The sequence below is a fragment of the Anomalospiza imberbis genome, chromosome 1 (genome assembly GCF_031753505.1).
Source record: "Anomalospiza imberbis isolate Cuckoo-Finch-1a 21T00152 chromosome 1, ASM3175350v1, whole genome shotgun sequence".
NCBI classification, from domain to species: Eukaryota; Metazoa; Chordata; class Aves; order Passeriformes; family Viduidae; genus Anomalospiza; species Anomalospiza imberbis.
The window spans coordinates 39,805,548-39,833,211 of NC_089681.1; the positions used below are offsets into that span (position 1 = coordinate 39,805,548).

The 27,664-nt window shown below is 37.0% G+C and overlaps 1 protein-coding gene across 2 annotated transcripts; it reads left to right on the plus strand.

Annotated features, from left to right (window-relative positions):
- Positions 1 to 1,396: 1,396 nt before the first annotated feature.
- On the plus strand, positions 1,397 to 27,664 carry TCEA1 (transcription elongation factor A1). 2 transcript variants are annotated; one of them, XM_068188861.1, is made up of 10 exons: positions 1,397 to 1,550; positions 7,257 to 7,319; positions 11,645 to 11,750; positions 19,545 to 19,632; positions 20,677 to 20,825; positions 22,665 to 22,721; positions 23,572 to 23,726; positions 25,106 to 25,252; positions 26,218 to 26,289; positions 27,358 to 27,664. In XM_068188861.1, exons 1-10 carry the CDS (start codon positions 1,482 to 1,484, stop codon positions 27,364 to 27,366), a joined length of 915 nt encoding a protein of 304 aa, XP_068044962.1. In that variant the 5' UTR covers positions 1,397 to 1,481; the 3' UTR covers positions 27,367 to 27,664. The 2 variants fall into 2 exon arrangements, with proteins under 2 accessions (XP_068044962.1, XP_068044973.1); XM_068188872.1 differs by having other exon boundaries at positions 20,680 to 20,825.

Sequence of the window (27,664 nt, forward strand, 5' to 3'; positions counted from 1 at the left end):
AATCTGCTCCTAAATGAAAAGGTATTATTTTCCTTAAAAAATATTTTCTTTGTTCTTGTGGGTTTTTTTACCCCCTGTAGGGCAGATTAAACAAAAAAGCAGCAGACAAAGTTTCTGTATGTTTGTCCAGTTGATGGCCCAGATCTAACCTGGGGGAAGATCCCCTGTAGGTCCCAAATAACATTAATTGCTTCTGATATGTGCAGGCCTTAGAGCTGACCATTGTGTCCATTGAGCGGGATGTAGAAGTGCCCCAAACCCACTTGTCTCTATTTGGCTTCAAAACACAGGATTGTCTTGCTGTTCAGTGCATGACACACAAGTGTGTTGATGGTTCTTGCCATAATTAATGGCTTCCTTGAGTGCTGTTGGAGGAAAGGGTCTGCCTTGCCTTTTCTCTGAAATGTCCGTATTTTACAGCCCTTGGTTCACAACTGGGGCATCCACAGCATTCGACTGCTTACTAATAATGGGTTTGAGTGGCTGTGTAAGCACCCTCCTGGATCTTAGGAAGGGATAATCTTGTAACCTTCAGATGTGCCTACTGTTTTTGTGAAGTAAACACTCTTGATTTACAACAAAAATGGTTTAATGATGCTGTTCACAATCAAAAATCACAGTAACAAGGCATCTAGCTCAGCTGAACAGAATTCCATTAGTAATGATGTGTAATATTTATATGTCAAACTTTATAAATGTGGTATGTCCCACTGGAACACACACAAGATTTAAACTAGATCTAAGACTGAGAAGCACAGTACCACTTCACAGTGTGATGCTTGGCCAAAGCCAAAGTTTATCTCCATCTCTCTTGTACTGCCTCAGAACAGGCAATATCTTCCAAACTTCACTCTAAAGCTGCAATTGGAAACCTTCACTCCATTTTACATAAAAGTAACTCTTAAGCCTCTTACAAAGATGTGTGTATAAAAACCTTTTCTGTCAGAGGGGACAGGGGCTTTTCCCCATCCCTTTGACGCTAGTGACAATCAAGCGTCTGCTGTGATTCCGAGTCTCCTGCTAGCCGAAGAAAAGCTCGGTTGTAGGAGAGGGGTTCCGGGCGGCGTGGTTCGCACTGTGTCAGCGGGTACGAACAGGGACAGCGTTAGCAGCATTGCTGGGAAATGCAGAGGGTAAGAGGGTCACAGAACCACAGACTATCCTGATTTGGAAAGGATCCACTACGGCCATGGAGTCCGACTCCTGGCCGCGCACAGGACACCGAAGAATGGCACCATGGGCCTGAAGAGCGTTGTCCAAACGCTTCTTGAACTCGGTGAGATTTGGTGCAGTGCCCAGCGAAGGCTGTTGGAGGTCGGACATCCCACCGTACCTTTGCCGGGTTCGGGGCTTTTCCGGGGGGAGCGCGGTGCGCGAGTGGCCGCAGCCCCGCCCCTGCTCTCGGCGAGCGGCAGCGCTGCCTGGCTCCCGCGGCCGGCGCTCGACGCGCGCTGCCTGGCGCCGCCCGGGCCGCCGCCGCCATGGCCACGGAGGACGAGATCATCCGCATCGCCAAGAAGATGGACAAGATGGTGCAGAAGAAGAACGCGGTGAGCGCCGGGACGGGACGGGGCGGGAGGCGGATCGGCGGCGCTGCCGCGGGCCCCGGCGCGGCCCCGGCCGGCCCCGCGCTCCCTCCTTGTCGCGGGCGCGAGGCCTGTCCCTTCCCGCCGCCGAGTTATCCCGCGCTGCCCGGCGGCCTCGGCGCTTCCCTCGCCGCCCCGCGGGGCTGCGGTGCCTACCCCGGCCCCGCCAGAGGAGAGGGGACCGCAGCCGCTTCTGCTCCCCGGCGGGGCGGCCCCTCCACCCTCGCCGTAGCGCCTTGGGCCGAGAGCAGGCTCCCGCCCGGGCACCGGCCCTGGCTGGGAGCGGCTGCGCCCTCCGCTTCCTGCTCGCCGAAACCGCGGTGTTGGCCTTGCGCGGGCGAAAGAAAACTTGTCACCCCCGGGAGAAGGCCTGCGGAGATGGCCCCCTGTACACGGGGTGTTGTCGCTTTTAGGTGTGAAAGCTGGAGTTCTAGGTGGGATGTAAAAACTAAGATATGACTGAAGAGCCCAAACCCAGCTGCGGCAGGGCCAGAGTTGAGAGTTGAGTGGGTGAACTTCACACATGAGGAATGTGAGCCGTTTTCCTTTCTTTTTTTTTTTTTCTTTCTTTCTTTCTTTCTTTCTTTTTTTTTTTTTTTTTTTTTTTAACCTGCAACACTTCTAATTGCGTCTATTAATCTGAGGAATAACTCGTGCCTCGGAACAGGGGAAGAATATAGTTTGGTAGGATTCAATTGGCTTAGCTCAAGTGTTATTGTCATGTATGCCCTTCATACAGAGCTGAGGTAACATATGGTTTTTATATGGTACCTAAAAACACATCAAATTAAGTAAAATCAGAGTGTAGAGCAACAACCACATAACTGATCCTGGTTATACATAAAATAGCATGCAAGTAAATTGTCAACTGTTTACTGTTTCTTTATCAGGTGGGCCCATTATTATTTTCTGGAAATTTGTGCTTGTATATGTGATTGTTGTTCCTCCTGCAAGGTACTATTATAGACGTAAAGTTAAGGGTTTTTTTCCTATATGTTATGATAATGCATTAAAAGCTTATTAACAGTAATAGTTCAGAACTCAACATTGTGCAATTCCACTGCATATAAGTAGTTTTGTTATTGCTTAATACTGGAGAGTATAAAGAGCATTATTAATAATATTTGCATATTTTTAGAAATACTGACTGTATTAAACCAAGAAGATTTGTTTAGTTCAGAATATGAACAAATTCATTGTAAGTACATACAAGCCATGCTTCCATCCATGAAGTTCCATAATATGGCTTGGTTTAACTCTGATATATTTGAACTCTTAAATCCCTTGTCTAGAGGAAAGAATATTTTATGACTGGCATTTATTAATTCCATTATTTTTCCCTCTTTGTTTTTATTTTTATTCTCTGTGCATTTAAGCACAAAAGCATTTGCTGTCTCACTTTCTCTAAAACTGAAGTCATGGCTCTTTCCAACAAGGTGTTGAAAGGGTGAAGACTTACTGACTGAAACACTTAAATATCACGGTCATGAGACTGATAAAGGGCAGCCAGCTCAATTTGATTTGTAAAACTTCTGATAACAGAAAGAAAACCACAGCTCTCAGGTGGCATGAGAACGATCCTGGGGAGTAGCCATACCAGGGATGCTACAGGTGACAACAGGGTATTTATCTGTGATTTGAGAGGCTTAGGAATTTGGATAAAATTCCTAACAGCAGCTGGGAACATGTATTCAGACATGTGTAACATAATTAACTTTCAGAGCTCTGGAGAGCGCTGCGGTGACTTCCTTGGGGTCAGCGTAGGTGTGACGTGGCTGAACACAGCGGGCAGAGCTGGGCCAGGCTGTGCCTGGCTGGAGCCAGAGCTGGACCTTCATGTTCACCTCTGTCCCAGCAGTGAGAGCGAGGAGTGAGAGCGTGGGAGCACCAGAGGTGTTGGGCTTTTGTACTGTGTTGAAACAGAGCTCCTTCAGTCAGGCTCCTTGCTGCACACAAGTGGCTCCTTTGTTAGCTGCCACTGTGGCCAAGAGTGGAGATCTGACAGTTTGTCCAAAGCACATGCGTGTAGCATGATAAAAACCCTTAGTGGCATCAAAGGAGAGGATGTACGTTAGTATTCAAACCAGGAGGTGTCTCCCTGTTTTTCTTACTAAGTCTTTGTCATTTACAAGGCATTTCTTTATTGCACAAAATTCTGCCCTGCAGTTAAAATGCTAACTTTAGCAAAATTATTAAGGTAGTCTCTATGAGAAGGTTCTTTATTGTCTCACAAAGATGAAGAAGAATTGATAAATGCATTCTTACACAAGTACCCACTGAATAATGATGCTTTTGACAACCTCTTGTGTTCCTTTCTCCATTTTTACTCTTCTAGAACAGGTATTTGGTCTGTGTCTTTGAAAGAGAATGATTTGATGAGATTCATTAATAATAAAAGAAAGAAAAAAAGCTTTGATACTTGCTCTCTCTGAAGCTGTCAAGAGTTAGATGACAAGAAATGTTTGATCTCTCATACAAAAGTTGACTGGGTTGTGGCAAAGCACTCTGTGGCATGTCTTTTGATGAGTAAAAAGGGCAGGCCATGCAGACACTCTTTCTGAGTCAGACTCTTGGTGATTTACCTTGACGAAGGATTTAATTGTAGCTGTGCAGATTTCATAACTATTTTAGTGAAATTATATGTGCAGTTCTTTTGTTTTGAAGGAGGAAATAATCTGATTTAGTATTTAATGCACTGTGCGATGCGCATTTCTGCTGTTGCTTCAAATTGAAATAGATACTACTCCTCCTTCAGAACTGTGATTGGATTAAAACCTGTAGTGCCTTCCTTTGAGCTTCTGTTGTAAGTACACCTTTCTTTCATTAAGCTGCTGTAATGAATAGGTATGAACACTAAGACTGCACCTATGGATTAAAAACAATCAAGAATGCTTGAGTAAATTTAGAGAAGAAAATAAAATTGTGTGTGTTATTAAATGTATACTCCTTTAAGTAGAAGGGAATTATAACTGGATAGCTCTGCTGTCTTCAAAAATGTACTTCATTTTCTATTGCCTCAAGTTCAGCTTTAAAATGTGGCTGTAGAATACCATTCTGTGCTGTTGTGATCTGACCAACTGAAAGAAGCTGGGAGGAATAATCTACTGAGTCTGTATGAAGCTGACTTCTGTTAATTTAAGTGACAAGGTAAATTGAAAGCCAGCCAGCCTAGGAGAATGGGACATTGCCTTTCTTTTTCTATAAAATTATAGAAATGCCTTTAAATGAGAGTTTATAACAGTGGTCTTAATGGTTGGGGGTTTTTTTTAACACAGAAGTCTTACATTAGGAGAAAAGTAATTACAAGTTATACTGTGCAACTTCCACACTAGTTTTGAGATACAGAGAGCATTTGACTTTATGCTAAGAGAAGCAATTATGAAAATGTTTAGTTGGTATGAGTTTAAAAACCAATATAAATTTAATTTTAAAGCATCTAATTCTTGGTGCACAGAGAAGTGAAGGCTTAGAAAGAATTAGTGCATTATCAATTTTTGGTAATTTGGTACAGAAGCCAGCATAAAATGTAGATATCATCTATTAACCTGTTGTTTTTTGGTTGGGTTTGTTTGGTTTTTTTTGTTTATGGGGGTTTTGGTTGGTTTTTTATTTTCTTGTTTGTGGGATTTTTGTGGTTTTTTTTTTTGGAGGTTTTTTTTGTTTGTTTGTTTGTTTTGTTTTTTCTGGTTTTTTTTTTTTAATTGTTGCATGGTTTGTTAACCTGCTATATATAAGTTGCTAGTATTGGAAAACATTTACTCTGGGAATAATAAATTTGTTTTCATATGTGCAGTTGGGAAGGAATATAGCAGGCAAAGGAATTTTGACTAGACTGTATTTATGAAATGAAGAGAGTGCTACTTTGCATTACAGTGTTACTTTCATATTGAATTTGCAGACTACAATCATCTGTGTTAATTTTAAAATTACATGCTGTGTACAGTGTGCTAATAACTTAATTGGTTTGGAGGTAAGTCTTACTGGATTATATATTTTTAAATGGCACATTGATTTCTGTCATTAGTTTTGTGTTTTGGCTAAGAAGATTTCCTTGAATTTTGTTTTGTAGCAGTGAAGATAATTAACTTGCTTTATTTGGATCTGTGTTTGCATAGAAGAAAGCGTGCTTATGGCTGTTGAAAGAAAGATATGGTTTAGTATGCCAACTCAATTTAGCACCTGAAAACATTGTGGCATTTCTCAGTCTTGCGTGATTGCTGCTAAAATTCTGTGGTTAAGACTGGAGAAGTTTTGTATAACATGACTAAAAGTTAAATAGAACTTTTGCTATCACAGCAAAATAGTGAAACTTTAGCTTTATATGTTAATTGAATTTGTGTAAGGTGGGATTTGGTGAAATGTTTGGGTTTGGAGGTTTCTTTGGGTCAGAAGTGTTTGAAGAACAAAGGTTGTAGCCAACATTTGAAGGTGTCCAAAGCTGAGGGTTTTTAGATGTGACACCAAAGTTCCACTTCCATCTTTCTCAACCTCCTGGTAGTTATTTTATCTTTAGTGGTTAAAGTGTAAGACTGCAGATGGAGCAGAATATTTTAAGTTTCCCTGCAACAGGCATTATAATAGAAGTTGTTTAGGGAGAATTTGAAAAGTAAGCAAAATGCAAAATAAAATAGGATAAGCTGAGAGGTGAGGAAAGTGAATCAAATTCCACAGATTTGCAAATGCAAATTTCATGGGATTTATTTCCGAACCTTATGAATTAAAAAAAAAAAGAAGAAAAGGTAATGAACTGAGCCTGTGAGTGAACTGAATGGCCTCTTGGATGCACAGGCAGTTGTTGCCTCCCTTCTGTTCATAGCTTCTAGGTTCAGCACCACGTGCACTTGAATAACAGCCAAATCATCTAAGCCTTTGGGGGATTTGTGTAGGCTGACAGTCCGCAGGCACAAGTGGATGGTGCAGAGCTTTGCTGAAGTAGAGTTGGTAAATCATCAAGGTTGGAGAGGTTAAAGAGAATTACAGCGCTCACATTTATGCAAACTATTTTAAAGCTTACATGGCTAAGGAATTAATTGTTAAAGTAGCTGGGTATAGACTTTGTTAACATCTAATAGTACAATCTCTGAACTTGAATCATCTATCTAGAAAGCTGCTTACACAGAATTAGTTAGTACCTTTCCTAACAGTCTTAGCAGAAGAAGAAGAAAAACCCACGACATGTGGCTTTAGCACATCACCACAAATACAGTTAAGAATTATGTCTGTGTGTGTTTTATGTATATGTGTGCATTATTGATGGACTGTGCAGAGCTTCTCAACTCCACGTTCTTGTGCTAAAACTGATGTGGTTGTTCTGAACTGAAAATTGCTGCTGTTGTCTGGATTGTTTCTGATGCTGTTAGGCAAAGCACCCTTGAAGATGTGTGCTGGTTAAGTAGTAATTGACAGAATGCTTTGTCTGTCATTTGAGTTACATGGGGTAAAACTCCCCTAGTCTTTGAGTGAATACTTTGATTTCCAAGTTAAGGCCTGTTAATGCCTAGAGTTTCTGAAGTGGAACATTCCTTGTTCTAGTTCTGTGGATAAATTGAGAACTGGTGGTTTGTACCCAGTATGTGTCCCTGAAGGCATATAGGATTATATTGTTGATATTTTATTTGAAGTTCCTGATTGCTACTAACTTGGCTTTTTTATTTTCTTTCTTTTTCTTAGGCTGGAGCTCTTGATTTGTTGAAGGAGCTTAAGAATATTCCCATGACCCTTGAGTTACTACAGGTATGATTTTCTTATTATTGTTGTGTTGCAAATGTTAACTCCTTAATGAGGAAGATGGAGCCAGCAGATTTGATAGAAGGTTACACTATTTAAATAGATTCCTAAATCCAAAGTCCTTGGAAGCATCGGTTTTGTTACATGGTAGTCTAGTGTCACTTCACCTGATGTAGCCCACTTATCTTGAGTATTTTCTTCCAGTAGTAAACTCTTAAAGCTTGTCTTTCTGATTAAGTTGAGAGTTGTGAATTTTGTCATGGACAAGGAAGAAGACCTGCTCACAAATATACTGGACATAGAATCTCACACTTTTACTCTAACACAAATGTGGTGTGTTTCCTTCCTCTTGAAGGAGAATGCACCTGATTACAGCTGATACCATCTTTTCTTATGTAGTTAGTTCTGGTTTTGTCTTGTAAGTGAAGAGAAAAGTTGTAGTTGACACTCTACATCCCGCCTTCATTCTGAGTAATGTATTTCTTAAGGTAATTATTCTCCTCTTTTATTCTTCTGAGCTGGAGTGATGGATGTCTCCCAGCTGCATGGATACTCTCACTATTATTACTTAGATTTACATATTTAACAATATTTCACATATTATTTTCAAATTCTTTCAAAATATAAACTTTCCTTGCATGTCATGTTTCAGAGCTTGTCATGTAATTCATCAGTGAGCAACTTTTATTCCAAACTAGCCAGATATTCCCTGTCTGAAAATTTTCAAATGTCAGAGTTAAATCTGAAACCTGATTTGCTGTAGTAGCCAAATAAGTTGGAGGAGACTGAAAAGTAACTTTTTTCTAAGGGGCAATGAATAATCAGAGATAAAGAATTAGCATAAAGTTCAAGTTTTAAAGAAGAAATAACATTTTTGATTCATACATCCTATATACTTGCAGAATGTACTTAGTAAGTTATTACTAATACTGTTTCTGATAGAAAATAGGATTTTTAAGGTGTCACTTTCATGCATAAATGCTGGTACAACTGTGATACTTTGTCCCCTAGGTTCAGCCTTCTTCTTTAAAAAGAGAGCAAACTCAAAACCCCCCAGAAAGAATAACCCACACAAAACAAGAACAAAACCCAGGAAACCCCTCTGGTTAACCTGATTTTTTGGAGTTTCTTTGTGCAGGCCTTAATGCAAATTATATTTTGACTTCGGAATTAAAAATCTCTCTGCAAGTGCTCTGGAATTTCAGGTATTTTGGGATACTCTTGCATAGTGCATTGTCTGTACCTTAGTTAGGAAGCTTTTCATAAATATCCATTGCTGTATTCAAAACAGTTCCACTGCATAAGATTGCGCATAGCAACATATTTGGACTCAATTTTTTTTTTCTTAGGAGTTTGATAATATATTAAGTCTGACATAAACTTTCTTTGTTGGCCTCCCAAATTTCTTAAGCAATGGTGGACTTGGAATGAGAGCTGAAATGCGAAGTAAATCGTACTCATTGCTCTTGTGGTGCATCATTAGCGTGCCAGTGTTGGGAAGGGTGATGATCATGAGATAGTGGAGGCACTATCTTCTTTTGTGTAGATCAGGACTTCTGACAAATGTGTTTGAATTGATGAAATGTGGAACAAAAGTGAAAATACTCATTTTCACAAAGTTGAAAGCTGGCTACATTGAGAATAGCTCTGCTAGCTCAGTTATTCCTGTGTAATAAGAGAAGTTACGATTTTTCATGTAATACCACTGCGACTTCGGGCTGAAATTATGAGGTACTCTGACTAGTTTCTCAGGTATGTGCAACAGGAAGGTACATATTAGTAGTCTGGACTTGTGCTGGTGTCTTGTGTCTTTCTTGCCACATTTATTTTCACAGAAAACTGAAGTGATTGCAGGCAATAATACCACTGTGTTACATCTGATGAGTTTTATGTAAGCAAGCTGATCCTTGCTCAGCTAGGCAGGGAGCCAGTAGCCTTCCTCACACAAGTTATCCAGTGATCTGACTTGCAAATCTGTTTAGCAGCTTCACAGCATTAAAGGCATCATGTCCCTGGTGCTAATTGTGGTTAGTGCACAGCTAAACATTGAGTGACACAGTCAGGCTTTATTTTCACAAACAGGTTTTACAGGAAATTACACACACATGTGCAGAACTAGGCTGTGATGTGCAGCCCTTGTTAATGGCTTCAGGCCAGTTCACTGGCAAGACCTAGAAACCCAGGGGTGGTTATTCTTCAGCGGTTGGTTTGGCTCTGCTTTGGTCCCAGTGCTCACCAATTCTCTATCCTCATACACTTATAATTTAAAGTTGGAAGCACGTCTGCTTGCTTTGGTGGTTGCTCTTCCTCCCCAGCTGTGTTCCTTACATTTTTGCATTTGTTCTGGTTTAGAGAACACCTGCTGCCACCATGTGCTCTGCTTTGTGTTGTCACAGGTTACTTATGCTCACTGCTGCTCACACCTACTGAGGGCTGCTGGCCAAAGCTTCAGTGCTTCAGGGTGAAAGCATCAGTTTTATGCTGTCTTTGACTGTCTTTGCTCTGAAAGCATATGTAAAGTGCTCTAGAATTTAAAGTGGGGAAGAATGAAAAAACTGGAGTTTATCACTCAACAATGGCAATCACAAGAACAGCTCTACAGACAGGACAACTAAGGAAATTTCAAATACTGTCAGCTGGTTTGTTACTAAAATATAGTAATTTTGAGAATATAACACTGATCTTTTGTTACTGTCTGTGCCAGTTAGAAGGCAGATAAATTAGTAGATCATCACTTCCTCTCTTCAGGTAGACCTGATCCAGTGCTCTATAAAAGCAAATAGATGAGTTGTTTTTATGTACTGCTTTAAGAAAGCTGGCAGTTCAGAAAGTTCCCATAAGCTGTCTCTCTTATGTGATCAGAAGAAGAAATTTTTCTGGTTAGTTTTGAGTTTTACTTGAGTTTTTTGATTTTACTTAGTTAAGTAAGTCTGTAAGTTTGTGTATTTTCCCTTTGCTGATAAGCATAGGCTATTGTTATGCCCAGCTATTAATTGAGGGTTGGGTTTTTTGTTAGATTTTTTCTCATCCAGATGTGGTATTTTATGGATTTTCAAGGACATGTTATTTTTTACTGTCTGAACATAATGTTGAGATTTAAGTGTTCAAAATATCAAGAGAAATGGCCAGTACCATTAATGTGGGTGAGCAGAGTCCATCTTGGAACATTTTAGTTACAGGTGAGTAACCAACTGTTTTCTTTAAATACATGTTTAGAGCTGATGCTCAGGCCTGAGGTTATTTAATGTGTTTCCTTGACTGAAATAGCTGTGGATTAGTTCAGTATGTTTCCAGTCATTTAGCACATCATTGGTGCCTCAGAAAGTGTTGTTTGGGTTGTAAGAAGTAATTTACAGGAACAAATCATTTCTATTTTTAGCAAGCCACAAAAATTTAAATTTTCCTTTTAAGAAGAAGGAAATTTATGATAATCTATTGCAAAAGTAAGTAGAGTAATTTATATTTAGTGAGTCCTGTAAATGGTAATGCAACAAAACTGAGCATCTTAACAACAAACAAAAAATGTAGTCATCAGTCAGAATACAAAAGGATAATAAAATCCTTATTTATATTGTTAAAAGCTTTTCTCCTCTTGTGAAGCTAAAAGGGTGGAAATTTTCTCCTTGTTACATGTCCACATGAGCCATCAATCTTCTAAAATGTTACTGTTGAGCTATATTTATGTCCTCATCTTCTGAGTCTTGAAAGGCATGAATTGTAACTTACTCTCATATTCACTCTGTAGGTGGCAGTAGTGGCAAAGGCTTAAAGCTTGTCACCGTCTTGGCCTTTTCAGAAAGATAGGGTAGCTCATTCTTTAAAATCTTAAACACAGAGAGTTCTGCTTCTGTCTAAAGTCAGAACTCTCTGTGCTAATGATTCTAAAGAATCTCAGTATCAGCAAAATTTTTACGTACATAAAACATGCTTGCTCCCAGCTGGGTATTACAGCTTTTTCCACAGCCACTAAATGGGAATTCTAAGAGTATGATGTCAGTGAAGAAGTCAGCAAGCTTCTTATAGTCCTGAAATATAAATACAGTCCTTAACCTTTGTGCCTACCACCACTGCCCACCCCTCCCCAAACTTCTATGATGAAGACAGATGGTAATACTGTTGTATTTATTTTTAAAATGTCCATGTTGTTAAAGTAATTTTTATAAAGGCTTGCAGTATTTTGTCGTGATAATCAAAAGAAAAAAGGAAACAAACCCACCACAAAAGAAAAAGATACTGTAAAAATTAATGTCAAAGTACAAATTTATATATGTTTATTTGTTAAGTTGCCTTCATGTCACTTGTGATAATGTACATTTCTATTTACTTTGCAGTCTACCAGAATTGGAATGTCAGTGAATGCAATACGCAAGCAAAGCACAGATGAAGAGGTTACATCTTTAGCAAAATCTCTTATCAAGTCTTGGAAAAAGCTGTTAGGTATGGCAACAGAAATGTCCCTGCTCTTGCATGTTTTAACTCTGTCTAGCCTTGGTGCTCATCATCAACACTGCCTTGCTTTAGTCATATTTGTGCTTTTGTGTGAATATTGAAACCTCCTGCGCTGGTGTAATTGGTTTTTTACTCTTTGACTCTCACCAGGCCATTGCTGTGAGAGTGTGTGCAGAGAAACAGTTAATGTATTTTATTGGGGCTGGCAGGCAGTAGGAAATCAGCTTCTCTGACGTGATTAATTTCTGAAGTCTCATTGCCTGCAGTTGAGCTGGAGTGACTGTACTGCAGCACTAAGCACTGACAAACTTCTTGACTATTTTCTTTGTCAAATATAACAAGTACTCTGAAGAAGTGGTGCAAAATCTCATGTGAGAGTGTGGAGGCTTTGATGTTTGGTTATGAAGTGATTTGTGAAGATAAAAAAACAATAAAAATTATGTTAAAATATGTTAGAACTTACAGGTAGTGAGAAACAGCTGCACTTTCTAAAACCTTCATAATTTCAAACAGCTTACTAATTAGCTACTTAATACTTTTTGTTTAATTTCCCTTAAAGCAATTAATAAGCTTAAAACCTTTCTGTTAGGGTTTTATTCAAGGGTATTTGGTAGTACTTAATATATCTGAAAACACTTAAATCTCAAAATATGTCCAGATATTTTTGTTCATACACTGTGGTGCACTCTGTTTTATTTCTTTGTATATAAGTTTAGGTAAATTAAGATTTTTGGAGCTTAAAATTTTAAAATAGAAAACAGTTTACATAATGATTTAAATATACCATTCTGTCTGGAAAAATATGCCAAATACCAGGAGAGTGTGAGTCCCCTACCATTTGAACTCAGCCTCATTTTTATTTATTGTGAAGTGTTTTATCAAGTACTTTATTACTGTCTTGTAAATTATATAGAAAATACTCTGTGTGTAGAAATTGACAACTTGTCAGAACCTTAAACTTTGATGCTCTAGTAAGAAACAACAGCCTCTACAGCAAACTTTTTAAAGCTACCTTAAAGACTTTTAACCTACTTACTAATAATGTTAGTTTTAGTAGTAAAAATTGGATAATACTAGACATGCTGATAAAACACCTTAAAATTCATAATGAAGTTTATATATTCATAATATAAAATTCATAATAATCAAAGTAAATGCATATACAGGATCTTAGTGTAGGATCTGATCAGAGTTAACTGGTAAATAGTGAAAGTAATATACTTTTTAATTTTAAACTTAAAAGTAGGAGTCCAATTTTATTATATCAGTATATAAAAATGGTAAGGTATATAAGTGGAGTAATTGACTTGCATATTAGCATCAGTTACTCTAAAGACTTCTAAAAGTAGCTGCTGGATTGAGTAATTTAGCTCTCAAGTTATTAAAAGTTATTAGTCTAAGTTTAAAAACAAAACTCTATCAATATTTGGTGACAGTTAATTTTTCTTCTTGGAAGTTCAAATTTTTAATACTGCCACTTAGCTTAGACAACATAGTAGAGGAGATACTCTCATTTCCAACAGAATTCTCACCTGGAGTGTGCTCAGATGCTGCTGTCCTTAGGGAGTGGGAGATCTGCCTGATTATCGCTGTCTTTTGACTAAAGGATTTGCCATTTTTTTGTTGAGACACTAAAAATAATTGTCTCATTTTTTTAACGCTTGAGTTCCTTAAATCAGTCAAAATTGTCTTAATACGTTGTTATTTAAAGTTTACTGGTGTTTAAGTGTTCAAACATTGTGAAACATGGGGAGTGTCACTCCTGCCTGGAGGGTTTCCACGCTGTAGTAGTCTGGGAGTCACGGCAGGTCATTCTGGGTGTGGGCTGCTGTGTAAAGGCGCGGTCCTGACTTCCCTTCTGCACAGGTGCCTCTTTGCTCCCTCCTGTGTTGCAACTAGTGCTGGAGTGGCTATCCAGAAGACCTGAGCTGGGAACTGACCAGTTGGAAACTAATTGTTTTGTTCATTTCTTCTGGCTTTTTTCAACTATCACTTAATTTCAACTATCACTTTTTGGTCCAACCTGTTTGCAGTTACTGTTTCCTGCACAGGGACTGTAGCAGTAACAAACAGCTGGGGCAAGGTGGAACGTCCCCTTTTATAGCTTGCTAGATTTGAGATTGTTTTAACACAGTTGGGAGACTCTAACTGAGGCATTTTGCATAAGGTGAAGTCAAACATGCGAGGAGCTGGAAAGTAAATAAGAAAGATTTGGCATTTATCAGAACTGAATACTTCTTGAGGCAGTGAGTATGTGACCTTTGTTCATGTGCTAATTTTTGTTACAGAACAGATATTATTGTGTGTACATTATTGTGCCAGCTCTAATATAATTGTGGTAATGCCCTTACTACATAAAATCAAATTAATCCTGAAAATACAGCACTGCTTACACATCCAAAACTTAGGTAGTTAAATTTTCCTTGGTTGTAATGTAGATCTTATAATAAAGCATAGTAAGGCAAATGTTTTGGCTCTTTTATCACTGCTCAGTAACTCATTAGAACGTAAAGTTTCATGTGAAAAATTTCTGTGAAAGATAGGGTATAAGTATGGGTGGGAATCTTACAAAGTACTCTTATTCTGTTTTGTCATTAGTTTTGACTTTCTTGGAAGAATACGAAATACCGTATGTTGAGCTGCTTGAGAAATCAGTTTCGATTATGCTGTTTATAGTGCATGTAAAATGGTATGGAGCAAAGATGGCAGCAGAAGCGGACAGCTGTTAATCGTACCAAGCATTGTACTCAGAGCTCTGAAGTCTTTGTGAGTTATTTTTATAAATGACATTTTCAATTTAGGCAAGAATTGTTCACTGTTCAGGCTGCATGTAATGTTTCAGTTCGATGCTATCAGAATTTAGTTTTTAGGAATGCACGGGAAACATGAGAACAAATCAAAGTTTTGAGTTGTGAATGACCAGATCTTTGTGGCTTGACTTGAGCCTTCCCAGGTTACCAAACATTTTTTGGAGGGGTCAGAAGCTGTGCAGCAGAGGGCTTGTGACCATCTAAAGTGACTCACTGGGTAAGCCACAGTGCAAGGTCCCTTTCAGATACTTTCTGAAAGTTAAAGTACACAGCAGAGATGGTCAGAATTTGCATAAGGAGCTAAATTCAGCTCTCAGAATCAAATGCTGCTCAGTTATAACATGGGATTTACCAATAATGACTGTTTTGCCAAGTAGCTGAATATACAGAGTATGCTGTGCAGATAATGAGTCTATGCACACTCATTTAGGTTGTCTGAAGTGTTTCTTATGTCAGAAAAGCAACAAAAATTCCTTAAGAAATATAACCCTCATAATAAATAATTACTTGCTGAACTGCTTGCTGAACTTGCTGAAGAGTATACAGTGAAAAAGAATGTCCAGACCTGTAGGTAAACTTTCCTCCAGTAATTTTATATACTGAACTCAAAATGCAGAAGCATGGCACAATGTTCTTAATGTTAAGTGATCAGTTGTTGCCAGTATTGAAAACTAAAAGTGAGGCCACAAACATTTTGAAATGCCTATTTCAAAGAAGGGCATGCCTGAGTAATTTTATTTTAAAAGAGTGTCTAAATGTTAATAACACCAGTCAGGAATCACAGAAGTATTTTATACTAAGATTACTTTGTTCACAAAATCCTTTGTTATTTCAAACCTGGATTTGATTCTCCTGGAGCCAGCAGGTGCAGTCTAGGACTATCATACAGGTATGTTAATGCTGTCGTGAGTGAAGTTGTTCAAGGACATCTCAAAGCCTCCTGGCTTTGCTCAAAAAAAATGTTCCTGGCAGAGCAAGTTCTTAAACTAGAGTCTAATAGCATTTAGGAATATTATTTACTTTTGATAAGAAGAGTACATGTCTTTATAAGACATCAAGCAGAATCAAGTGCAAGAACAGTTTCAGTAGTTTCATTTTCATATCGAGTATGAGCTGTAAAAATCACCTCTTGTGAAGTGTATATTTGGAACTGTTCATGTACTGTTAGGTCTGTAATTTTTTAAGCTAATCAGTAGAGATATAACACACAATGCATTATAGTATTTAAGAGAAAAACACATATAGTGAATAAGTCCATGTGTCATGGTCTTTTGTCACTGATGATAAAATCGTTAGCAAAGAGTTCATAATTTTGTTGTTTACTTATGGATTTTTAGATATTCCTCCTCCCAGAGCTACTACTGAAAAGAAACTTTACTGATCTTACCTTCATGCCTTACTACATCTTGTAGAGGAATTGCTGACAAGTGTAGCTGCTTGTGCATCTCAAGATTATTTGATCAGAGTCTGGAAAATGGAGCCTAAATAATTATTGCATATGAAGGTTGTTGTTAAATTAATAACTATGTAATTTGATACCTGTTCTCTTATCTCTTTCCTTTAACTTATTTAAACTGGATACTCAGAAAACTTTCCAAGTTCTGGTGGTGATTCCTGAGTACGTAACACACGATATCCCGCTAAATTAAATTTTCATGTGCTTCCAGGTAATAACTAGCCACCTTTCATTAATGTTTCTGGAAAAATTTTTATTTAATATTTTTCCTAATTTGAAGTTAGATTTATAAATGAATAACGTTACATCTTTATATATTCTGATTTTTTCTCATTGCTAGCAAATGTCTAGTGTTGCCTTGTAACATAGAAAGATCTAGGAAAAAGCTATTAATGGCTTCTAATATTCAGATTAATTATGTTATCTGGCTGTATCTTATTGCATTAAAATTTTTGGTTTGATAACACAGACTAGTGTTATGTCTTATTTGACCCTGGAGAGATTTTTCACTGAAGAAGTTTCAAGTATCTTTCAAATTAATTGCAAGACCCAGATAGAAACTGCAATGCAGTTGTTAAACTTTGAATATCTTTTTCCAATAGCTAATAGTCTATTCTTGTTACTACCATGTTCTTTGTATTTTAAAGAAGAAGTATTAATATAAATTAGCTTCTCTTATAAAAAAACAAAGCTTTGAGATTTTTTATGGCTGCCTGAAGATGCAGTGGCTAAAACTGCGAAGTTACAGTTTTAGTCCTAAAATTGGTGACAGTTTCCATTTGTTTCTGAAGAGAATTTGGGTAAGTTTGAATAGCTGTATGGAGTTGCAAAAAGGAACTGCACAACTTGTAGGTTGTAGTGTATAAATATTTATAATGTTCTGTAGACTTCCTGAGGTGAATCACATTGGAATTTTTAAAGACATTTCACAGGAGGGCCATTTTTTATCACCTTACTTTGTTACAATTTCTGTGGTTGTTCATAGTTCCCATTAGATGTCGTTCTTCCTCTGTATTAGAGTCTGGTCATTGAGTATAAAATAAACTAATTAGTAGGGGCTTTTAATTTGTCAAGGATAATTTTTCTTTCCCCAGAGGATAGATGAAATGCTGCATAGGAGGCTGTTAATTGCACTCTGTTCTTTTGTCAATACAGTATTTCAATAAAACAAGATACCCTTTTTACCATGTGAGTTTAAGGATGGAAAGCATCTCTTCTAATGCTTTCCAATTTATGACCCATAAAGTGACTTAAACACTTAGGATAATATTATTTTCAGCTTTCTGAAACTAGATTAAGCAAAAACTCTTAAGTGATTAAAGAAGCTGTAGTTTTGAGGACTTACTTGCTGAAGATGTCCAGTTTCAGCTGCTCAAGTCTGACCTTGGTTTGAGACATCCTTGCATAGACTGGTCTGCAGTTGTAGGAGGAGGTGTGCTTTTATCTGTGTGCCTTGTGTATACCCTGCCCTCCAAAAGGGAAATAAGCCATTGGGGTATTGGCAGGTGTTGGCAAGTGCCTGCCCTTGGTGAAATGGTGCTGGGCTAAATGGAATTGTCTGATAGAAGAGATCTGGGTGCCAGCTGTACCACTGTGGTGTGTATGCCTGATAAGCAGGAGATACCCAGGTCAGACCTGAATTTGTGTGCCAGAAAAAAATTGTGTAGGTAAATGGGCTGAAGCACAACTCCTGCTTTGCAGGATTTGAGCTGTACCCCAAGATACCAGTTTGATCTACTGGTTTGTCTTAAAGCCTCTGACAAAAATGAGCATGTACTTAAAACATTATGAAGTTAAATGAGATTACATGCATATTTGGAACATCTTTAAAGATTATATCATGAAATTAGTTGTTGCCATAGAGAGGGTGAGTATGCATGTTAAAAATGGGAGTTGTTTTCTTTCTCTCAGTGCACTTCAGTTGTCATAGCAGAGAACTCATGTGATCCATTCAATTTATAGTCTTGTTTGCTTTCTTAGTGAAATTATTTTTATAACAGAAGCCGTTAAATTTGTATCTTTATTAGGAATTTTTTTTAATAACATCTTCAGCTTATTAACGACAGCCTGAGTGCATCATCTGTGTTTAATTATCTTTTTTTCCCTAAACTAAATTTATCAAGGATTGAATACAACATTGCAAACAATGGGTGAGCTCTTGAAGGCTGGGGAAATACTCTGGAGAAGTACCTTCTTGTGCTTTTATGGTTCCTGTACTATTTTGTGTGCATCTCTTTATAGGTGCAGCTGGAGACAGGATAGTAGATTGGTCCCTAGTCTGATCCAATACTGCTGTTTCTGCTCTCCTTTTATGATGATTTTTTAACAAAGTGGTGTTTGATTGGATAAATTCCTTAACTCACAGGTTAAGGAAAAGATCAAAATCATGTTCAGTTTATTGTTCCTATAAAAATAAAGTACAGTTATTTTCTGCTCTCTGAAATGAAAAAGCTCGATGTTTGAAGAGACCCACATTTGTGAATTACATACAACCAAGTTCCTCTGAGAAGCACAGGGATGGGGTTCTTCTGGAAATACGGATACTTTTAGATGCTTAAGCAAGGATTTACATGCTTAGTTCAGGACATCTTTGTTGGCAAGACTGAGCCTTAACAGATTTCCCTCCTTTTCTTGTTCTGTTTTTAATTAATTTTAAAGTTTGTAATATATGCTTATTCCAGTAATACAGTCTACAAATTTAGAAGTGTAGTAGCAGCTTTATAAAGGCTTGGAAAGAAGAATTAATGAAATCTGTCAATCAGTGATGCCAATCTCACTAAGCTTTCTCTGTAGGCAGTAGAGAGCCATCCTTTCTAGAGAGCAAATCAAAGTAGGCACTCAGTTTAGCCACTCTGAAATCCTCTTCACAATGGAAGGGTGTATGCATCCTTGCTGTGCTAGAGTTAAAGGTTGTGATTGCTCTTTTCCATAAAGACTTTTGTCTTTATTCTTTATAAAATCGTAGTGAAACATAACCAGTATGGGAATGGCAGATTCAAGTATATTTAAATACTGAGGCAAATAATTTACGAGCTATCAGAGAAAATACTGTCTGTGTCTAGAAAACTCCCTCAGAAAGATGAAAATTACTTTATATTTTGCCAACTATGGTGTCTTCCACACTATAATTTAAAAAATGGCACGTATGTAGTAGGAAATTCAGTATATAAAACATGGAAGACAAATTTCAGAGACCTGGGAAGTTAGTGTCTACCTAATGTAGGAGTGTAGGAAAAAATAAATCATAAAAGTCTATGTTTCCGTCATGTCTTCACTGCCAGTTTAAGCAGATGCTGGACTTGACTTGAAGGATCTGAGGTGTTGTCATGTTTTTCATTTCCTGCATTGGGAGGGTGCTGGGAAGTGGAAGGCTGTACTGCAAGAGAAGGTCAAAGCAGAGAGTGGGAGCTGATAACATTTCTAACTGGTTCAGGAGAAATAATGATATTTTACCACTGCTTTAAATTAGTTACTATTTCTGGGTAGAAGAGAGTTTCTCATGTTTTGTATTTCCAGATGGACCTTCAACTGATAAAGATTCTGAAGAAAAGAAAAAGGAGCCTGCATCTTCCTCACAAAACAGCCCTGATGCCAGAGAAGAAAGGTGCTTAATTCTTAATGGCTATGCTGTCTATACTGTCTATACTGTCTCACTCAGTATAAATTAACATGAAACTATTTGGTCTGAATTTGTTATGTTAGAGACAGCTGCCATGTTCTTTTCTGAAAGACAGAGTTGTACAAGAAACAGTGTCTTGTTGGGGAAGTAAACTGTGCTACTGTTGACATGATAAAAAAAAAAAAATCATAGGTCAAGATATGGCCAGACAAGTTTTGTTTATTCCATCTGTTGGGTCTGTCAAGTACTCTGTCCTCTCTTGGTACTAGCACCAAGTTTTGAGACTGTAAAACAACTCTCAGTCTCTGCTTTGTGGTAATTGCATATGCTTCTTTTGTGTGTTAGCTTTTATATTTAATAAACATTCTGCACTTTTTTTGGTAAACACGAAATATGTTACCAGAAAAAGAAGCCTACATTAATGTCACTGCAGGAGCTGAAGAACATTTACAAAAGAGTATTTGCAAGCCCATTTCTTCTATACATTTCAGAGTTTAGTGATCTCTTTTCAGCAGCCATTTTAAAATTGAAGTTTAACCTCTAACTGTATGTCCAGATGGAAGCTGAAAACTTGGTTTACAGTTTGCAAAACTACATAAATTGTGGGGGGGGGGGGGGGGTTGTGACCATGGCACCCCTTCAGTACAGTAAGCAGATTGAATGCAAGGCATTTGCTGCAGAGTGAATGTTGGTGTGATGTATCGTCACTGTTTCTTAAAGTAAAGCTCTGTGGGAGGAAAAAAGATTTCATGTTAATGTAAAGAACTGAGAATTAAAGCTTATGTGCCACATAATGGAATGAAATACCTGCTGTGTCTCTATTGTGTGGAATACCCTAGTGAATAGTCTAAAGACACTTTAAAAATTGTATTGACTCTAGACCTATAAATAACTTTTAAAAGGTGGCCTGTGTTCTTATTTTGGAATACCATCAAATGGATGTAGCAAAAGACCCATATTTTGCCCAGAAACAAAGTTATTTGAAGGGGGAAAAACATTAATATTGGTTTTCATTTTGCCTTTTTTTAGCAGTTCAAGTAGCAATTCCAGCAGCAGGAAGGAGGAGGGTAGTGCTCCCTCAAATTCTTTCATCCCTTCTTTTCCCCGGGCTCCAAGCACTTCAGACTCTGTACGAGTGAAATGTAGAGAAATGCTCTCTGCAGCTCTCAGAACAGGAGGTGAGCTTTGTAGACTATATTTTCAAGTTTAACTATTTCCTTCTTCTCTATTTCTGTCTTTCCTATACTACTTTTTCTCCTACCCTGTAGGGTAGAATAAACCCTGTTTGCATCTATTTGTGTGTGTGGACCATAAACCAGTTTACCCAAGGTGCACGTAATGAGTAACCTTGATGGCATGGGAATGTTTAAAAATGCATTTTCGTTGCTGCTAATTCAGGACATTTTGTGGCTCAGTTCATCTGATACCTTGCCAACAGGGGATCTTCTTCCCAGGAATGTTATTGCCTCCTTAATGCTTCATTTAAATCTTTTTATAGAGGCTGCTATTTTTTTTTTTTGTCTCAGTCTTTTTGACTTAGAGGGTGTGACTATAGGCAAGACTGCCTTTCTTACACCAGAGGTCCTGGAAACCTTCAGATTTTAGTTTTTGAAGGCTGCCTTTCTATTTTGATTGATTCTTGGCATTTCATTAAGATAACTTGGAATAATAGAGTCTTGCATTGCTCTTAACCTCATGCCTTTTAGGTATCTGTAAATTCCTTGACTGTTCTGGGATTTTTTTCCTTTTTATCTCTCATGTACACTTCGGTGTGTTTAAACTGGCAAATTGAATTAATTGCTGGATAAGGAGCAAACTGAAAGCTGGACTTTCCAGAATTACTTGATTTTTTCTGGTGCGTCCTTCTCTTTATCAAAATTATGACCCAGTTCCTGTTTCTCTGTTTTTAGCTTAGTGTAACTTGGCCCAGTGTAAGTAGACTTCTGAATCATCTGTGTTTACTCTCTTATTCTTTTAATTAATATAAATTCAGGTATAGACAATAAGCATAACTGACTAAAGACCATGAATTAGTGGTCATCTGAATATATAGTTCACAGACTTCTTCTAGGACCAGACAGTCACATACAGCATCTTAATATTCATAATTCTATGTAGTCTTAATTTTAAATAGTTTTCTGAAAACCTTTTTTTGCTGTGTTGCTTTCTACAGCGAATGTAAACTGATGATCTGAGAGTTAAAAACATGAGCTTATTTTCTTGTTTTATGGCCTTTGGTATGAGATCAAAGGACAAACGATGTTTGGATTACTCACTGAAATATACCCATGTTGAAATGAGGAGGCAAACATTATATATAATTTCTTCTTAAGCTGTCTTGGAAAGGTAGATGTCTTTGTGGGGAAGCGTTTTGGTCAGAAACAGTAAACAGTTATCTTGAGACATTTTAGTTAAAGTGTTTTATTGCCTTCAATACTACTGTGGTCTATTTCTTCTAATTTACATGTTTTATGACACATCTCTGCTTTGCATTTAAAAAAATCTAATAAGATTGTTTGTTATTTAATTACCATGTTTCTAATGAAATTTTTCTCTTCCATGCATGCAAAACATTTATTTGCTTATTCTTGTATTGTATGGACTAAAACAATTGATTAAACAAGATAAAATGTTTCCCTTTTATAATAGGCTGTTCTATGCACAGGCTGTGGAGATGGGAGGGATGCCAAGCCTATTGGAATATTTTAGATTTTTCTGTGTAAAAGTGTTTTTTGCTTCTATTTGTGTTTACAACTAGGTGTCAAAAGTTTTTTGGTTTTTAAATGTTTTAACTCTTTTAAACTTCTGTTCTGCTTCTTTCACTTATTCATGTTCTTCTAAGTAATAAATTTTGAAAGTTTAGTTACGCAGTAAATTCAAATTACATATACAAAAAGAAGGCTCACTGCAAGTGTTTTATAGTTTGCTGAGCTACAGCGTTCTGGAATTATAGGGATCCCAGGGATATAGAACACAGAGTGTCAGGTTGCTAATATTTTATCATTTGTTTTCCTCAGATGATTACATTGCTATTGGTGCTGATGAAGAAGAGCTGGGTTCTCAGATTGAAGAAGATATCCTTTGTTATATATCTGTGTGCTCTAGGGCAGAAATATTTTTGAAAAACACAGTAATTTTCAAATTAATTAACTTGATCTATATATTGAGTGTTTCTCAAAACAAAAATGGCAACTGTATTCAACACATCAGTACATAAATGTAGTGTTTAAAAAACCAGCCCAACCTAAATGATTTGCCTTAAAATATGCAGGAATGCATGTAGGTGAGTGTGTGTGTGGGTTCTTTTCAGCTCAGTATGTTTTCCTTGTAGCAGCAATTTGATATCTTACTGAAGTATTCTTACATAAAATGTTGGGCTCTTCTATGCTATTTAAAATTTTTTTCTTGTTAACAGTCTTAATAAATTTTTAGTGTCTTTATTTAATTTTCTGCAAGTCTATTTCTAAATGAACCTTTCTCAAAAGGGTGGTTCTGGTACCAATGTTTGAATCGTTCCAGAACAGAGGTCTGTGGTTCTTTTTTTAACAAAAAAAAATTGTGTTTGTGAGCTGTCATTGTTTGAATATTTCATTCAGAAATGAAATAATTCTCAGAATGAGATCAAGAAACTGGACATAAAGTTATGGGTGACTTTTCACAGTTACAGTTGAGATCCTACTACCCAAAAATTCATATTTGACCCTGTGCTAAACTATGATTAGGCTTCAGAAGGTTGTGAATTCTGCTGTGTTGAACAGGAAAGTAGCTGTTGGTTGGGGTGGGGGGAGGACTTGACAAACAGTGGAGAAGTATATTGGTTGAGATCTTGCCCCCCAGAATTAATCCTTTCTCATGCTCTGTTTTATTTGTTAATATTTTACTCTATTTTACTTATCCATGTTTTGTTCCTTAAATCCAAAGCACCTATTTTTCAAGAATTAAAAAACACTGATATGAAATACAAAAATAGGGTACGAAGTAGGATAGCGAATCTCAAGGATGCAAAGAACCCTAACCTAAGGAAAAATGTATTATGTGGAAACATTCCTCCTGACAAGTTTGCTAAAATGACAGCAGAGGTAAGTAAAGCACAGGTTTTGAACTATTTCCCTCTTGGACTTACATCCTGGCCTGTATTTATTAGCCTTAAAAGTAATTTGTGTAAGCTGGCATACTTCTGAAAGACTTTGGCTTTTTCTGGCTTGCAAAATCTGAATTACAGGGCTGTGTTGGGGTAGAGGGCATGAAAGTGTCTTTACAAGTGAAAATAGATGTAGAAATTTAAATGGAAAATGAGATTTTATGGGAGAAGAAAATGAAAGTGCATCTTGTTAACATCTTGCTTCAGTTCTGTAGTTCTGCTTCTATGTGTTAGATTCTGCCCCCTCAAATGACATATAAAGGAGTGTCTTGGAGGCTGAGAGAAATTAGCTATGGTCAACTAATGAAAATCGTGACTAACTTTATTCCAAAAGAAAGTTGTGGTGGGTTTTTTTGTTGGTTGGTTTTTTTTTTTTTGCTTTTACTATAGCTTTACATAAAGGTTAGGACAAACAGGCTGGTGAAAGAATGTGTAAAAAAAGCAAGCTGTACCTTCAGTATGTATTTTGACTTTCTTTGTTCTACGTATTTATGTGCATCTGTGCCAACATATATTTCATCCTGTCCAGTGCACATTGTTTGTTTTATTAATGTTTTGGATTAAAATGTCAAATGGCTAAAACCCCCTTAGTGTTAAGATTACTTCTGAAGTGAAAAAGCATTGATACAAGATTTTCATTCCACATCTACATGGGATAGTGAAAAAAATTGTATTGAATAAAAATGTAACAAATTGGTTTTGCTATGCACACTTGTTTACTAGACCTTGTGAAGATCTTGTGTACTAAAACTGTTTTAAAGGAAAAAGAAAATGGGTGATTCTGAACTCTTTGGTTAGTGTTTAAAAACAAAGTTTACATGATTTTTTATGACATATGGTAAATTATGGATGTACTTGTATTTATCAGTACAAATATGGAAGGCAAAAAAATGTAAATTTTTTCCTGTAATAAATGTTACGTAGGTCAGTGAGATAATTATCCAAGGATCTAACTTAGGGAGAGCATCTTTTTTGCCTCTTCGGAGGACTTTTAAGTCCTCTACCTTGCCTTGCTTACATTTCTGAACTTCAGAAGTGTATTTGCATAGAAATGTTTCTAGATGTTCGACGTTGCAACTTGTACTTTTTTTTCCTATCTGTTAAAAAAGAGAACATTTTTAACTTCTTGTAGCTTCTGTGCTGTGAAATAGCCCACCTTAAATCTTGTAAAATTAAAAAAGTGTAGAATTACATTGCCCTTCAACAGAGTTGTTGCTCATGGATTCTAAGTAAAAAATCGTATTGGCTCACACAGTGATAGCTTGTTTTAAAGCTAAAACTCTCTAGTAAACTCTGTCTGGTCTTTGTCCTTTGTAGGAAATGGCAAGTGATGAGCTGAAAGAAATGCGCAAAAATCTGACCAAAGAAGCTATCAGAGAGCACCAGATGGCTAAAACAGGAGGTACCCAAACTGATCTGTTTACGTGTGGCAAGTGCAAAAAGAAGAACTGTACATACACCCAGGTGCGTGGCTATTCAGACTCTTTGTTTTCCTTTTTCAAACCTTAAGTCCTATATAAAGATTGTCAGAGAAAAAAAAATTGGAATTGCAAAATGAACTTTCAACAAAATGCTGACAAATTATAAAATGTGAAGATAGCCGGAACTGCTTAGTTGTGCTTGTGTAAAGCAAGTTTGTTGTATTTATTTGCCAAAATTTTATGTAGATCCAAGCTGAGTATCTATATAGACTGAAACTCGAGTTTCTTCACAATGATGAATTCTTGATAATTCTTAATGTATCATATTCATAAGGGTTTTATGTGGAGGTGAGATACTGTTTTTAATGTGTGTAAGTTTATTTTTACAGAGGGACTAAAAGTAGAAAATTATATATACATGTATACACATGTATATTTTTATGTATATTTAATGTACCGTTGTACTAACACTAGACCCTGATTTACAGTCATTCCTACAGCCACAGAAAGGGTGCTTTAATTTGTCTAACAGTGTTTCAGGGAATGTCATTTCCATCATAGGATCAGCTGCATTTATATTTTATATTGTTTATCAGATGCTTTAAATAGCAAGTTGTTTTTCAGCCATGAGACTTTTAAGCCTTTACATTGGTAAATGTATATGAAGCTGTACTGGACATTGTACTTTTAGTGCAGAAGGTAAATGTATATGAAGCTGTACTGGACATTGTACTTAGTGCAGAATCTGCTCCTAGAAATATGTGCACAGTTTCAATGCAGAAATTGGTATTACAGTGCTACTAAGTCTCTCAAAATCCAAGTTTATCATGGCTTTATAGTGTGGCAAAAAGCCCAGTTCCAGTTGATACATAAAGTTAACTTGTATTTTTATGCAAATTTCTTTCCTTAATGTTAAACTTTGATTTAAACAGTTACATTGAACACACACTAACAAAAATTGAAGATACTAACTTTCCTTTTCTGCTCTGGCTCTTGCCTTTGCCAAAGGTTCAAACCCGCAGTGCTGATGAACCCATGACAACGTTTGTTGTCTGTAATGAATGTGGAAACAGATGGAAGGTAAGAATGTTAGACTGCTCTGCATATTTGATAGCAGGCAGCCAGCCTCTGTGGTCAATTTGGGTTTACAGTAAATGTGACAAACCACTTTCTGTTGACTTTTTGGGTTACTTCTTAACCCATTAATGATATTACATGTTGAGATTGCAAAATAGCTCTAAATCAGAAATGTATTTTTGACTGAAAGTGTGAGATCTCTCAAGAAGGTTGGTGGCAAAGGGGGAGAGAAATCAGGACTTAGTCCTTGTGACATTTAGTTACAATACAGCTTTGCCATACGAAATGGTGACAAGCTGATCACTGTGTTTTCTCTTTCTTCACCTGAAGTTCTTTTAACTGGTTTTAATCTCTGCTTTGGTGAGTGTAACAAGCCTTTTTTAGACCTTATGTTGTTATTGTTTTTTCTGTTTTTTTTGCGATTCTGAAAAGAAGAAGCAATAAAAAAGAGAGATGACTGATGCTGCATTGCTGTGCCAAGATAAGTGTAGGGCAGTGATAACTTGATTGAATCTTTTTTTTAAGTTTAGGAAACAGGAATTTATAAAGCTTCTGAGAAACACTGGTAGTTCAATAAAATAGAAAAACACTGAAATGAAGGCTTTTAAAATTTACAGTTTAAGGTGTGATCACATGCCATAGAAAGCATGATAACCTCATTCTGTTATTTTTCTATGTTAAGAATGCTGCAGCTCTGCAGGGCCATACCATGATATACATTAAGACTGTCACATAAAAAATATTTTATGCATCTTGGTTTATGTAGCTTATTGCTGAATATTGTTCAAATACAGGCTCCAAGAAATCTAAATAATATATAAAGCCTATAAATCGTTTGATGGAATTGTTTGCAGTACCTGAAAATGTATATTTCTCCTTAAAACCTTTTGTAAGGTGGCAGTTACAGAGGTGTCTGTATACAGGTGCCTGAAGGAATGGTTAAAATATAAGCAAATGCTTTAATTATTGATTTCCATATCTTAGGTATGGTGTTGTATTTCTGTTTCTTCTTGCAGAGATTTAGAAGTAAGGTGTATGAAGATCTCATAAAACATTCTTTTCTTTTGACAGTTCTGTTAGAAGAAGAAATTGTCAAGACATCTGGACCAGTATGAACGAGGATTTTGTAATTAGCTTTAAAAATTAGGCTAAGCATCTAGCTTCTTGCAAATGAGAGGGGTTTTAGGTTTTTCTTTTCTTTTTATTTCTAAGCAGCATACATGCCTCAAGTTAGCCTTTGTTTTGACACAACCATCATTTCCTTAAATGCCTTCCTGTAGCTGGTAGTCAGTAGGGCAGGTTGCTCAACTGTATGGTGAATTTTAAAATATTTTTTCATTTTTATAAGTAAGCTGACATTAAACTTTTGCCAGTTAAA

Coding starts and splice junctions, on each gene's coding strand:
- TCEA1 (XM_068188861.1), top strand. CDS start 1,482: ATGGCCACGGAGGACGAGATCATCCGCATCGCCAAGAAGATGGACAAG. Junction 11,751..19,544: donor GTCTTGGAAAAAGCTGTTAG/GTATGGCAACAG, acceptor TTGTATTTCCAG/ATGGACCTTCAACTGATAAA. Junction 25,253..26,217: donor AGAACTGTACATACACCCAG/GTGCGTGGCTAT, acceptor CCTTTGCCAAAG/GTTCAAACCCGCAGTGCTGA.